General features: G+C 35.3%; 1 protein-coding gene across 1 annotated transcript in view; it reads right to left on the bottom strand.

Moving 5' to 3' along the window:
* The window catches only part of GSAP (gamma-secretase activating protein), a 102331-nt gene extending 86503 nt beyond the window's left edge, over nucleotides 1-15828 (bottom strand). Inside the window, exons 1-2 of the mRNA XM_051962019.1 lie at nucleotides 15116-15828; nucleotides 798-874 (exon numbers count right to left, since the gene is read on the bottom strand). Of these exons, the coding sequence (XP_051817979.1) occupies nucleotides 798-874; nucleotides 15116-15230 (192 nt within the window). The 5' untranslated portion in view covers nucleotides 15231-15828. The remainder of the gene's footprint in view (nucleotides 1-797; nucleotides 875-15115) is intronic.
* Between the last annotated feature and the right edge of the window lie 322 nt (nucleotides 15829-16150).

Below are 16150 nucleotides of genomic sequence, written 5' to 3' on the forward strand. Positions count from 1 at the left end.
GGAAATCCCTTAGAAGGGAATCCCTTAGAAAGAGAATTTCTCTTTTAAAAAAAGTCCCCTTATGAAAGGGGAAGTAAAGCTTAGAGTAGAAACTTCTATATTGTTAAAATTAATAAACACTTCCCCCCAAAACCTTGTAAATTATTTAAATTATTATGGTTTCATGAACAATCATCTTTTTGTTGTTTCTGAGGCATGTTTGAATATGTGTTAGCTAATAATGGTTATTTCAAGCAATTTATTTGCTTTTCAGCAAATACAGTTTTATTTCTAGAAAAATGGAATATGTAAGAGTTTTATAAAATATGTAACATTTAAGAATTGAATTCTTTCATTAAGTTTTATCAAACCAGTTCCAATGGTCTTCTGATAGAGCCATCTGTACCCAGAGAAAGGATGGTGGAGACTGAATGTGAATCACAACATAGTATTTTTACTTTTTTTGTTGTTGTTTGTTTGTATTTTGTTTTCTTTTTCATTTTTTACTTTTTGATCTGATTTTTCTTGTTCAACATGATAATTATGGAAATATGATAGAAGAATTGCACATTTTTAACATATTGGATTATATCCTATTTAGGGGAGGGTATGGGGGAAAAGGAGGGAGAAAAAAAATTTGGAATGCAAGGTTTTGCAAGGGTGAATATTGAAAACTACCTATGTAATATATTTTGAAAATAAAAAGCCTTATAAAAAACTGAGAAAAAAGTTTTATCAAAAAATAACAATCAGAGGCTGAAGTTTAATAGCCAATTTTCCTTCAAAACATCCAATTCCAAATAACATACCTTACATACCTTACAACTGTAAATGACTTTTCCATTTCTTTCAACATTGACTATGTGTAGGGTTTCATAATTATTCTCAAAAGGATCTGAAAAAAAAGCAATATTAAGTTAAAGAAGTATTGGCATTTTGATAAATCATTGGAAAAAGGGTTTTTTTAAATCTATGAAGCAAAAATCATCATTTAGTATAAATGAAAAAAACAGAAAAAAACTATTTGTACCTGGCATAGAAGATGCTTAATAAATATTTGTTGACTGACATAAAGTCACTCCATATGCCAGGAAAACCTTTACAATAGGAAACATATTCTTGGTTGTCTTATTACAAGTGCTTCATATATTTTTAAATAAGATCTCTTATACTGGGTAAGGTTACTTTCATAGGTCAATATAATCTAGACTTAGAAGTAACACTTAATCAATTCAGGATCATCATTTCAGATGTAAAAATCTGCCTCCAAAGGCAGTAGTTGAATTCAGAACCCACTCTGACCCAGAATGCCTATCCAGCAGATTCCCTCTCTAAAGATCATTCTATATCCAAGTCCAGAGGTATGTATCTTGGGGAAAAGAAGGAGAACACATCTAACATTATTTTAGCAAAAATCATTACTAATGATATTAATAATGCAGAGTAAATTTAAAAGTGTGTCATACACAATTTTTTTTCCTGGAAAGCTAATCATTAAAACATTTGCTATCACACCACTGTACAGATACATACACATATGTGTGTACTAGAATATATTATATAATATATGACACGTATTATATAATATACAATTGTTATATATGTGTATTTATATATACACATATATATCTATATACATTTGTGTATATATGTGTATGTGTGAGTGTGTGTGTGTATATATATATATATATATACACACATATTCCAGTACTGAACCTGAACTTGAATCAGGTTCTCCCTTAGCATCACTGCTAGTTCCAGTACATCTCATCAAACCCCCAACACTCAATAATTTTTCCTCTATTGGTGGGGGGCAGAAAGAAGATATCAAATGTCAAACTTGTTATTTCAGTGCTATAGAGAATTCCCAATTGACAGACTTCCACTGATAATGAACGTCAGCTTTGAAATATGTAGTCTAAAAAAGTTTCTGAAAGATAAAGAGAAATTAAATGATTTGACTGCTCTGAGACAGACCCTGGTCTTCTAGGCAAAGGCTGGCCCCTCTATGTACTATGTGACATTGCCTCTTTGCTTTTTGGTTACTCATTTTAATGGAAGAAGGAAGGGTAGAGAGATAAAGTGACTGTGAGGCAAGAACTAAAGTCATGAATAAAGTTACAAAAATGAATCTGGCATTATAGTAGATAACTGTAATCTAGGTAACTAGAGAATGCTGAGACTGGTACAACTCGAGTTCAGGAGTTCTGAGCAGCAGTAGATTATGGTGCTTATGTGAATGCATTTAATATCAATATGATGAATTACCGGGCCTACCAGGTTACCCCAAGAGAGGCAAACTAGCTAATGTCAGTAACAGAGGCAGGTCAAAGCTTGAACACCTATTAATAGTAGGATTGGACCTCTGAGTAGATCCTTATTTTCAGTCTAGGAAGACCTAGTCTTTAAAATAAAAAAAAATGAGCTGGAAAGTGGCAGAAAATAATAATAAGGCCAAGGGGGGAAAAGGCATAAATAGATTTCAAGAATTTTTAAAAGAAGATTTTTTTTTGGAAGGTACAGTTAAATGGCATGGTGAATAGAACACTGGATATGGAGTCAGAAAGATCTGAATTCCATTTCAGTCTCAGACACTTACTGGGTGAACTAGGTGTGAGCAGGTGTGAACAGGTATGAACTAGTGTGAACCAGGACAAACCACTTAATCTCTGTTCGCTTCAGATTCTTCAATTGTAGAGGAGAAATAATAATAGCACTTATTTCTAAGGATTGCTGTGAGAATCAAATGAGATAATATTTACAAGTGCTTAGCATTCTTCCTGACACACAGTAGGTGCTGAATAAATGCTACCTATCATTATTATTATTATTTTCCTTTTAAACCCATTTTGACCACCTTACATTTATCCTTGTTTCAAATTTCCTCAATTACTATTACAGCCTCTTGCTCACAAAAAAAATCATCTCATCTAACCTGTCTTCATTTATAGAATAAGAGGATTGAACTATTTGCTTTAGATTTTATGTCTCTAAAACAATGTAAGTGCTAACTTAGCTAAAGAAAGTATCTCTATTCATCACTATGACCTACTATCATCCTGATGTAGACTGTCATTACTACCTATTTTTTCTCTTACAATAATCTCTGCAGAAGTCTTCTTACCTTTATTCCTTCCCCTATCTCCTCTAATTCATCTTCAAACAATTGCCAAACCAACCGTACTTCTATACAAATCTAATCATGTTATTCCTGACATCAAAAGCCTTTAATGTAGACCCAAAGGTCTATAAAACTGTGCATATCTTTTGACCTAGAAATACCATCAAAGTCTGTATCATACAGTTCAACAACAACAAAAAAAAAGAAAAATATATGCACATATATTTAGAGGAGGTCTTATAATGGCAAAGAATTGGAAATTGATGGCATGCTCATTAATTAGGGAATGGCTGAACATGTTATAGTATATGATTGTGATGGAATATTATTAGGCTGTGAGAAATGATGCACAGTATGGTTTCAGAAAAACCTGAGAAGACTTATATGAACAGAAGTAAAAGGAAGTGAAAAGAGGCAAGTGATCATTATTCGCCATAATAGCTATATTTTAAAGACAAGCAACTGTGAAAGCCTTAGCTACTCTGAACAATACAATGGTTCAAGGCAATTCCAAAAGATGTATAATGAAAAATATCATATACTTCTAGAGGGAAAATGGATAACTCTAAGTACATATTATAGGACTTTCTTTTTTTTACTTTTTTATTCTTTCTTTTCTTTTTGCAAAGTAGACAATCCAGAAATATTTTTTGTATTGTTTGCTTGCTTTCTCAATAAATAGGTGAAGGAAACAAATTAAAACTCAAATTTTAAAAGGAAAAAAAAACCCTTTAGTTATTCCCTTTTACACTTACTAAGTTCAAAAGTCTTATTTGGTATTCAAAGTTTAACACAGTCTGGCAACACCTTACTTTTCCATTGGATATCTTTACCTTACATTCCTATAAAATCTCAAATGAATTATGAGCTATTCCCCATAAGCACTATCAGACTTGCTTTGCCCCATGCCTTTATTCATCCTCTATCTGCAGAATGTCTTTCCTCCAGCACTAAATAAATAGCTATTGAGTATCTATTATATTACAGGCCCTATACTAGATGGACTTGGAATACAAAAACAAAAATAAACCAATTTCTACACCAAAGAATTTGCATCCTATTAGAGGAATACAAGATGTTCCTATATGTATATTAAAAATGAGTGCAAACTAAATGAAAGGTACTTTGGGGAAAGATGATGCTAGTAATTGGATAATCAGGAAAAACTACATATAGAACATGGTGCTCAATATAAATCTTGAAGGATGTAATGGGTTCTACCAGGTAGAAGGAATAAAGAAATACAATCTAGGCATGGAGGACAATGAATATAAAGCAGAGAGGGAGGATAAGAGTGTTGTTTAGGAGGAACAGCAAAAGGCCAGTTTGTCAGAACCAAAGAGTTCAAGGAGAAGAATAATGTTATAATGAGGCTGGACAAGTAGTCTGAGGACGAGTTGTGAAAGAGGGTTTTAAAAACCAGACAAAGAACTTTGTATTTCATCCTAGAGGCAATAGAGATTCCGGCTTATTAAGTGGCAGAGGAGTATAATAGTCAGACTTACATGTGAGAAAAATCACTTTGGCAGCTGAGTGGAGGATGGATGGAAGTGGAGAGAAACTTATGGCAAGGAGATCAGTAAAAAGGCCACTGCAACCATCCAGGCAAGAGGTGACAAGGGCCTGAATAAAAGTAGTAGTTGTGTGAATTGAGTGAAGATAATAGATGCAAAAGGTGTTGTAGATGAAGAGATAATGAGATATATAACTGAGTGGTAAGTAGAGTTCAGAGGGAGAGAATAAAGGACAGCACCAATGTTATTATTAACCTGTGAGACAAAAAAAAAAGAGGGATGGACTTGAAAAAAGTAGGGAAGCGCAGAAAGGGATGGACGGATAAGAAAGATAATGGGTTCTATGTTGGACATACTGAGTCTGAAATGCTTATGTCACATCCAGTTTGAAATGTCCACTAATCAGTTGGGAATAAAGGATTGAAAGTCAAGAGAGTTTCTGCTGAGGCTAGATATATAGATCACCACACCACTTGTTAAATTTCCTACCATCCAAAAAAAAAAATGAATAATAAAATAAAATAAATTTCCAACCATTCTTTAAATTTCAAATGTTGCCTCTTCTAGGAAAGACTTCCTGGCACCTCCTTCCCTCAAAACAATAATTCTTTCCTTCTCAAACCTCATCTAGAATTCATTTTAAAAAAACAATTATTATGCATTATAATACTTGTTTGTATCATATCTCCCTAGACAGCTCCATAAAGATAGGACCATCCTGTTCTAACATAAACTCTGAGCTTCTCCCCTGCCCAATTCCTTAAAAAAAAATACAATGACAAAAAAACCAACTTTATAAGTAATGAGTAATACATAATTAATGAACTTTCACATTTCATTATAGTCATCTAATTCTGGATTTAAAAACCAACAGAAAATATAACTTATAGATACAGGATTCATTGGGGAAGAAATTATTTTTTTTGCTTCCTCAAAAACTTATTAAAATGAAATTATTTTAACTTCTGGCATATTATGGTTTGTTGTTTCATTTCCCCAAAAATAGTATTGGTGTTTGTTTTTTTAAAAGGACAAATATCTGTCTATATATAAAGCAGAGAATTTTATGACATTATAGAAGATGATACCATTTTATAATTTGAGAGGTTGAATTTTATCTCAAAAAATAGGATCAATCTGTTGGTGCCTCAGGGGACAGATGTGATCAGATAAAAGAGAAGTAAATTTATCCAATAAATTCTGCATATTAAACCTGCATTATTTGTAAAGAGAGAATTTCTCAGGAAAAAAACTTTCAAACTATAACAAAATTAATCTTTCAACCATCTCAAAAAATTTTAGAAAAATTTCTCCCGCAAATCACTCTGGAAACATTTTTTTTTCCTTGACACAAAAAAATATATATTTTTTGAAAATAACTTTTTATCCTCCTCCCCATATAATAATTATGCCAAAAGAGACTTCTAAAAAATAATTTTAAAAGATTTTAGTTCAGTTCTTTGTTAGTCTCAACACCTAGAATTGTACCTTGTAAGAATTTAGTTCCATATAAATAATATTTTTAACTGACTTGAGAAGGAGGGAAAATCTTGTTAGGAAAACCCCTTTCCTTTTCTCTAAGCTTACTTGTCATTCTCAGAATAGTGAAAATTTAATGAAAGGAAAGAGTCTCAATTTGCTATAGGTTGGAAAGGGAATAATTATTCCATTAAATATCATTTTCACTTGTTAATAATTGCTGGAGCCAGCAATAGTCTAAAAGGTATAGAAAACACAGAATTTTGCACATTCCCTGTCCAGTAGGTTGATGATCTAATTTGACAGATGGAATAGACTCAAAAGCTCAGAATAACTTTGACAGGGAGGACAGGTAGTAACAACAGTGCAAAGATTACCAATTCCAACAGATGACAAATTGCTTTCACTCTTAAATTGCATGAGGCTTTAGAATCAGTAATATTTAGCAATCGTGGAAATTCAGAGTCAAATGTTTCATCATAATTCTTTTGCCCACCAGCCTTTTTGATCCTGAATAAGCTTGTTCATGTCATACACTCCATGAATAAGTTTAATTCCATCTTTGCTTAATCATTCTTTGTGACCATCCTCCAATTAAATACCATTGGAAAGTCCAGAGAAGGAAGTTTTGCAATTTCAAATGAGGAAATGTGGCTTAAGTTTAATATAATCAGCACTCACACAAAAAATTTTGATAGAAAATTTTCAACATTAACTCTGCTAAAATAAAAAGCTACATTTTTCTTTTTTAATGATGCAAAATCACTGTTTATATAAAACAAACACGTGTGCCATGTTTTCTGTTCTGTGTGCTGCCACTACCCAAATCCAAGCATAAATGATGCCACTTGTAGGAAAGTAACAAATGATTTAATTTTTTTTAATTTTTAAAGACAAAAAGTACTTCTTTCATTCCAAATGATTAAAAAAAGGGCAAAAGCATTATGTAGCAGACATTCAATAATTAATGAATTGAGATAAAAGCATCACTTTCCTTCTTCTCCTCCCCAAAAGGGGAGGGCTGACTCAATTCTCAATATTATACATGATTTTCCATATTTGATTCTTATTTCAAGAACCTATATAAATATTTTTTAAATAATCCCCACATAATTTAAGTAAAATTCATTATTATCAAAGAGCACTCTTCCTGAACCATTAAAAAATGAACACCATCACATGAGTAGCATTTCCTAGGCAGAATAGACAAACAAAGTTTTTTCTTAGAATAGGAAGCCCTGAAAAAAAAAAGGCAGTAGAGAAACATCTGAATGAGTAAGAAGAATGGTATAAAAAAGAATGGGGAAAATAAAATTGATCTGAAAATCAAAGAGACAAAATCAATAGTACAGAAGAAGAAGATTCTAGAATTTAGAGCTAGGCAACCTTTAAAACATCAAAATGCTATCATATGAGTACCAAAAACCGTGAAGAGGAATTTTTCTTTCAAATCAGCCCAAAATAATGTCTCTAATATACCATCTAGGTCAAAATCTAAGATATTGTCCTTTAAGAATGATCTAATCCCTGAAAAAATTCTGCCAGCAATAAATCACATTTCATGATTATATTATCAATTAGCACAATTTTTGAAATGTTCAACTGCATTTTTGTCTAATGTATTTATAAAGTTGTACTATAACCTATTCCGAATTCCTCCTCTTACCAAAAAAAAAAAAAAAAAGAAAATGAGTCTCTGAAAAGTTAGGAATCATATATGATATGCTGATTCCAATTGAGAAAGCTTGTAAAGAGGTGGTATTGCAATGGTATTACTAATTCACTGATTAAAGAAAAAATGATAAGATATTTATATAAATCAAATTTACAAAGAAGATTGATGGCAGAAACAGAAATGGGAAGGGAGAGGGTGAGGAATGAAATAAGCATTTGAGCTGGCTACTAATTATGTAGGCATTCTGCTAAGCACTTACTAAATATCAATTTATTAATTTTCACAATCTGGTGAGGTTGGATGCTATTATTATCTCCATTCTACAGATGAGGAAACTGAGATTGAAAGGTTAAATGACTTGCTCCAAGTCACACAGCTTGTGAGAATCTAAAGCCTTTGAACTCAGGTCTTCTTGACTTAAGGACCAGGACTTTATCAACTATGCCACCAAACTACTATAAAGCCATGATTCATTCACTCAACACTATTTTAAGGATTAGGGGGAGGCAAAGTTGAGATATGACTGTCCTTCTAAAGTTCATAATTCAGAGATAGATAAGATATATATACAAATTATGGCACAAGAATGACAGCTCCAAATAGAAGAACTGGGCTTGCAATCAGATGACTTAGGTTCAAATACTGTTTCTGCAACTTACTATCCATATGGACTTTAGCATATCATTTTAAATCTAAATTCTGGAAAATGTCTCAAAATAAAGAACTATTTGCAATCTCCTGTTCTTTCCCCAAACTATATATCAAATGTAACAGTTTCCTTCAATAAGATAGCAATGCTTCTAGTGACTATGGAAAAAAGGTGTGTGGCAAAGATAAAATGTTATATTTACCAATTTCTCCCCAAATAGCATAATTTCTACTAGATTCACTCAATTCTTCTTTATATTCCTCTCCATCATATGCTTCTCTTCTCCTCTCTCTCTCTCTCTCTGTCTGTCTGTCTTGTCTCTGTCTCTGTCTCTGTCTCTCTGTCTCTGTCTCTGTCTCTCTCTCTCTATTTCTCTCTCTCTCTCTCTCTCTCTCTCTCTCTGTCTTTGCCTCTCTGTTTCTGTCTCTCTCTTTCTCTCTCTCACCAAATCTTACTGATTTTTAGATTTTACTATAATGTGACTGTAGCTTCTACTAGTTGTGCCTTCTGGGACTAAGCTGAACAAGTCTTGCTCTCTCAACTCCATGACAGTCCCTATATGATATATTAAGTATTCTCTTTATTCAAGACTAAAGATATCCAATTCCTTTAATGGATCCATCCATCAAAAGATGAAAAGATGTATACAGCATGGCTTCCCTTGCTTCCTTACTTCCCAACCAACAGCAGCCACAGCCAATTCTATGACCTTCCACTTCCACCCTCCTAATCCTCAGCCCTAGGCATAATTAAAATCCATGTCACTCAAGAGCTCTGCTCCTACTCCCAGTTTGCTAACTCTTAAGAGAGAAAACAATGGCTGATTTCACCATAACAAACACATCTTACATAACTTCAGCTGGGTCCTCAGCAGTTCTTATCTAAACCATTGGAAGTAGTCCTCTACTTCCAATTACTCCATCTTAATTCCCCTCACAGATTGTAGGATGTGTTCCAGATTGCCAATGTCTTTCCTAAAGGGATGCCCCAAACTGAATGCAAAATTCTCCATGTGTTCTGTGGAGGGCAGAGAACATCAGAACCTTAAATTCTGAATTCTGTTGCTATGCCGTTTATTCATATGGACCCTGTGGTCCACTAAAAACCCCAATTCTTTTTCACATGAACATTTATAAGCAGATGTTTGCAATAATCAGAGATGTTTGCAGAATGACTCTGGGTGTTTAAATGATTCATAATTCCTTTATGATGACAAAAACAGAGAAGGTTCTTCTTATCAGAGGATATATAAAAAGGATGCATTTAAAATGGGAAATAATTTTTCATAGCAAATATTGGAAAAATGTTTTGTTGCAACTTTAGCTTAAAATAAAACTAAAAATAATTTTTAAATGAATTTATTGTGTCACACTTAACACAATTTAGGCTATAACTGCATCTATTTGTTAATCTTAGAATGAACAAAGACAAAATCAAGTAGTGATCTTTTTGACATGATTTTTCTGATAACATTGTCCCATAATGTGATGCACACTTCTTTGCCTCAAGTTTTAGCAACAAGCTTATTGCAAAAATCCTTAAGGGATTCACCAGTTTTTCTCAAGAGCCTCTCTTGATCCTTTGATATTCAAATCATTTCTTTAAAAAGTCCACCTGATCAATAAAATATGGAAAGGTTATGGGTAATAGTGTTCACAGAGGAAAGATATGACTATATGAATAGGAAGTAATTTGAATGGTCAGTTCTTTAATGAATATTTTAAAATTTTGATGGCTTTTGCTTTTTTAGCCAACCTCATTGAAAGGCAGTTTGACTTGGTAGTTATAGACCTCAAGTTAGAAAGACTAGGATTCAATATGTGTTTACCATTTGAGCAAGTCACTTTAGTATCCCAGGAAACTCTAAGAACATAAATTAAAGAAGAGTTGATGATCTACATTGATAAAGGGAGTTTTTTCTCTAGGAATTCGCTACACAAACAAAATCACCAGCCAAGCAAAAACAAAAACAAAAACAAAAAATTCCCTCCTAGAGGAACTTGGATAATGAATACTCAGATAAAAATCTCTAACATACCCAAATATTAATATCCAGTGAAATGATAAAGGAAAAAGTAAATAAACAGAGAAACATGAAGTGTTGGTAGAGATTGCTTCTGAGTTTGACTGAAAAAACAAGTAGAGTGGCGATGAAATTAAAAAATATTTTAACCCATTGAAATGGGCTGACATGGCATCAATATACCAGATTCCCAACATTAATAGATTCACATTAATTAATTAATTCACAGGTACAGAGGCCAAATGTTGCCTATAAAGCAGATTTAGAAAAAAAAAATTATACAAAAATCTCTCTGAATAAGTCAGCCTTTTATAATGACTAGAGGACAAGCACCCTTGCCCCTCCCCCCTTTATTATCCATCTCTACTTAATGAGCAATATTTAAACTCTAGATTTTGTTGACAGAATATAGCTTTTTAAAAATAAAAGCCTTTTCTTTCTGAATTAAACTAAATTTGTTCCTTCCTTCACCCTTATCATGACCTTATTTTCCCATCTCCCTATTTCTGGCTTTCTTTGCTTCCTTATTCCCCAACCAACAGCAGCCACAGCCAGTTCTATGACCTTCCACTTCCACCCTCCTAATTCTCAGCCCTAGGCATAATTAAAATCCATGTCACTCAAGACCTCTGCTCCTACTCCCAGACAGCTAACTCTCAAGAGAGAAAACAATGGCTAATTTCACCATTACAAACATACATTACATAACTTCGGCTGAATCCTCAGCAATTTTTATCTAAACCATTGGCAGTAGTCCTCTACTACCAAATATTCCGCCTTCCAATTAAAAAACACTTGCTCAAAAATCTTCCACTGCTTCTAGTTGCCTACCCAAAATAGTCCATATTGCCAAGGTCCTCCACAATCTGGTTCCCATTTTAAGAAAAGCTCTCCTTCCTGTATCTACATTCCAGCTAAATTGGATTTCTTGACATCCCCCAAACATATCCCACATTTTCTGATCCCCAATGTTTTGTTCCCATAATTCCCTATGTCTCCACTGTCCACCCAACCCTCATCTCTACCTATGGCTGTCCTGTCTTTCAAGGTTCAATTCCAAAGTTATCTGCTTCCAATAAGCCTTTCCTGATTATCATTCCTCTTCAAGCTAGAAGTGAATTCACTCTTCCTAGAACTCTCAAAGCATCTTGTTGGTGACACTCTCAAGTACTTGTCAAATTATTATTTTATGATTATTATATTACATACTTTTTATTGTTTTATTATAATTATTTGCATGATCTCTCCCAAGAGATTATATAAGCTCCTTAAGGACAAAGATCTTATTGTATTTATCTCTTTATCTCTCCCAGAATTCAGCATAGCTCTTTTTTTTTTAAAACAAAACTTTTAAAATAAATGTGGTAATTATAATAATAATAAATAACATTTATGCAGCACTTTAAAGTTTGCAAAGCACTTTATTATCTCATTTAGTCCTTTGGATGATCCTGTGAAGAAGATGTTATTATCCCCATTTTACAGGAGATTCAAACTGAGAGGTTAAGTGATTTAATGCCCATAGTGAAATAGCCTATAATGCCCAAGTAGAAAATTCTTTTAGTCATGGAAAATTCAACAAAGCCAGGAATTCAATATGGTCTTAGTAGCTTTTCAACTACATTAATTATTGAAATATGTGGCATTTCACATTTCATGAAACTTTTAATTAGCAGCCACTTGTCAGCCATCTAGACTACATGCTAAAAGAGAGTGTTACTTTGAGGTTGAAAATAGACTTGTAAAACCTACTTGATTTTTAAAATATAATGTCTGAAAAATATTTAGAGTGAGCAAATAAAATAGAAATAAGTTTTCCATATAAAAGCTTATATTTTAACAAATAGCAAGTGTGATATTGCAGATTATTAATATGTCAAACAGCCTCCTCAAATGAACACAGATTAAATAGCTTTATAAGCAGTTTACATTGGCAAAGTAAAGACTTGTTTTATTCTCTTCCTTTATCTTCCCCCCCCCCAAGACGTTTTATCCAATAATAATGCAATAATGGGTAAACAAATTAAGTCTTAGAGTAAACAAACTGACATTATTACTATATTTATTGGAAGCAAACAACCCACAAAAGAATGCAATATATTAACATAAATCTATAATCTCTTGTCAAAATATAATGGCTACAGAGGGAATAGAGTTCCATTATATGAAGAGATTCACCCCTAAAAGTCATTACAATCAAATATTTTCAAGAGAACAAGAAGGAAGAATTAGGAAAAACAGGGATATAGGTAGTTAAAAAAAATTTAATAAAATAGATTGGGTCTAAGGTGGACAGAAAGGGAAGGAGTAATAGTTCACTGAGAGATATCTATGCCAAACTTCCAGGGGCTCCTCACAGCCTTGAAAATAAACACAAACTCCTTCCTTAATCCAACCATTAAAGTACTGTCATGATGTCACTCCATCCTATCTTCCCCACATTTTTCCCCTTTATCCTATCTCCTTCCAACCAAACTGGCAAACTATTACTTGATTTCTTTCTTCCCTTTCCCACCTCTAAGCAGTTGTCCCACCTGGATTCAGAAGCAATTGTCTCCACTCTTGAAATTTCTACCTTTCTTCAAGGCCTCTCTTTTAAGAAGCCTTCCTGGAACCTCCTAAAAAGAGATGACTTCCCCCCACCCCCTTCGTTTTTTTCTTATTTGACTTGATCTATACACTTCTCTCATTCAAACTTATTTTATAACTATCTGTTTATAGACTGTACTCCTCTGTAAAACTGCAAGCTCCCTGATATTATGGAGTATATATATTTTAATCTCTTTAGCCCTAGTATCTAGAGCGCAGCAGATGTTTCCTAACTGTGCAAGCAAATTTATTTGGGATGGTAGGTTCCAGGAGCACCATCAAATGAAAAAAGCATTAGAAAAATGTAAAGAGAGAAGAAATAATTCAGCAATATCCTCTCCTAATTTTTAGAGTGGAAACTAAGTCAGCCAAAATCTCCATTATGGAGTGGAAAGACTCTCCATTCTGACCTCCCTGAGGAGTCAGGGATGGCATGATCACCTGTGTTCTAAAACAAAAGAAAGTGGGAGATGTGATGGGCTGAGGCTTGAGTTGATGCACTGAGATCCCAAGCACATGAGGCTAAATAGTAATTGGACCATACTCTATTAATACATAAGCTTGGAGAAAGAATGGCCCCCGTCCACTCTTTGTGCAAGTCCTGATGTGTTGTATAGGAAATGACGATTTTTGTGGGTGGAGGCAGGAGAGTGGAAAAGGAAGGGGAAGGAGAGACTGCTTGCATTTGCCATTGCAAGGGGCTTTTCAGCTCAGATCCCCCTCTGTTAGCTGGTTTCCTGTCGCAGCTGCCCTTATTGCTATCGCAATCTTTCTTGCCCATATTGCTATCACAATCCTTATTCATCTCTTCACTTCAATAAAGATTGAAGATTTTTCCCTTAACCTGAATTCCTGATTCTGGCTGATTTTAAATACGCGGTCATCACATACACTCCAACATGGAAGAAGTTTAGAAATTCATCTTTCCCATCTCTTCTACAATTACTGTGTGACTTTTTTTGTCTCAACTGAAAATGAAAACCTCATTCATCATAGAAAAGAAGCTCCCAGACAAGAGGGATTGTTTCATTTTGTGTGTGTGTGTGTGTGTGTGTGTGTGTGTGTGTAGTATGTATTTCCAGCACCTAACAGAGTTTAGTCCATAGTATGCATTTAATAAAATGAAAACCTCATTCATCGTAGAATAGAAGCTCCCAGATAACAGAACTGGTTCTTTGTGTGTGTGTGTGTATTTCCAGCACCTAACAGTGTTTAGTACATAGTAAGCATTTAATAAATGTTTGTCTTTTAATTGATAAATGGAGTTCTCAAGTTGGTCATTTTGGTCGCTAATGAAGATTTGCTCCATACCTCAAACGTTCTAGGCACTATACCATAAAACTTCTTAAAGTGTAGGTTGCATAACTGATTGTGGGAGTCCCGAAATTCTGGTTTACTCTCGGTAAATGTTTGATTTGTATACTTATTTTCTATACCTATATACCGGGGCAGCATAAAAATTTCTTTTGCGAGTGGAAAAAGTTTCAGAAGCCTTGCCATAGATATCTATTCTAAACACTACCGTTGCCCTCTTAGAAACTTTATTCTAAGGCAGGATATCTTGTACATCACCCACACACGTCTGATTTACATCATTCATACACATATCCCAAATACCTGAGTATAGATTGTGTAGCTGGAGAAAGACATATTTCTTTCAGAAGGTGTATTTTTCCTCCCCCTCCCCCCCTCCGTATTGTGTGGGCTACTTTATTTGGGTAGAATCCTCTGGTAGTTTCATTCAGTTCCCTAGTGAACTTTTCCACTAAGAAAAGCCAGCTTTGACATCTGTCAGAGGAACCTGACCTCGACTGACCTCCACTGGGTGCCAGAGGGAGTCAGGACCGGAGGTGGAGATGTAAGGTCTAGCCCGGCTGCTAGGAAGTAAGGACTTCAAGGTGACCCAATCAACCTTAATCTCCGAGGGGATGAGGTTTGGAGGAAACAGGTCCATGATGCTCACCCTCCTCCCCTGTGTCAGTCAGCACCACTCCCGCCCCACTCCTCTATTGGCTAACAGCTGAAGTTGCAAATGGTCTGAGGGACCCTACTACCACGGCTTCCAGCCGCTTTCTTCCCTCCTCACCTAAGCCTGCCCTCGGGCCAGCCACGGGAGCGGCCGCCTCCGCAAGCAAACGCTCCTTCAGCCAAGGAACCACGTCCTGATGAAGATCAAAAGCGGCGCTCAGCTGGAGAAGCATAGTGCCGGGCTAGGCTGCAGCAGCTGCGGGAGGGCTGGATCGGCTCCAGCTCCACGCGCCGGGCGCATTCCCGGCCACTCTGCGCCGCCCTTAACTTCTTAGGAGCTTTCTGCCCGATCCTCTCCCTCCTCCTCCTCCGAGCCTGGGGCCCAGATCGGCAGAGCAACTAGCTCGCTCTCTCGCTTCCCGGCTTCGCGCTGATTGCCCGCAGTAGCTTTCGGTTTTGTTCTCCACGGTACTGTCTCCTCCCACTGGCGTCCGCGCCCGTCAGTCGTGAGTTCTGGTTAGGACGCTATCCACACCGGGGAAGCACCTGGGCTCCCAGAAGGGAAGGAAGGGCAAAGAAGCGATTTATCTGTGAGAATGGGTAAAGATGGACGCTTCATCCTCTCTTCTTCACACTTGGCCGGACTATGCCCAGATTAGACTGGAGAGTTGAGATTTGTATCATTGTTTTTTAAAGCGCCCTGAAGATGTGGTAAATTGGAGGAGGATAGAAGTTGCTGTCGGCAATGATGTTCAATAAGTGTATGTGACAGAGTAGGATAGAGTATAGACTCCCACTCAAAAAAAAAAAAAAAAGGAAATAAAATACAGCCCTCCACTCTCCAAGAAGTTTATTAGGGTTTGTTGGCTTTTGGTTTTTAAATGGCGACATCTTGGGAAGTGAGAAGAGGGACATTGTGGTATATTCTTTTAAAAATTCTTTCATATCAAAAGTGCTTCAAGTATTGAAGTTTAACCAGTCAAGAAGAAATTATCAGGTGTTTACTATTCTCTAGGTGAGGTAACTAGATGGCTCAGTGAATAGAGCACTCCTTCTGGAGTCAGGTAAACCATTAGCTTGTGTGACCTTGGCCAACTTAGCCTCTATTTGCCTTAATGCACTGGAGAAGGAAAGGGCAAACACTCCAGTTATC

Source organism: Antechinus flavipes, chromosome 5 (genome assembly GCF_016432865.1).
Source record: "Antechinus flavipes isolate AdamAnt ecotype Samford, QLD, Australia chromosome 5, AdamAnt_v2, whole genome shotgun sequence".
Lineage (NCBI taxonomy): Eukaryota > Metazoa > Chordata > Mammalia > Dasyuromorphia > Dasyuridae > Antechinus > Antechinus flavipes.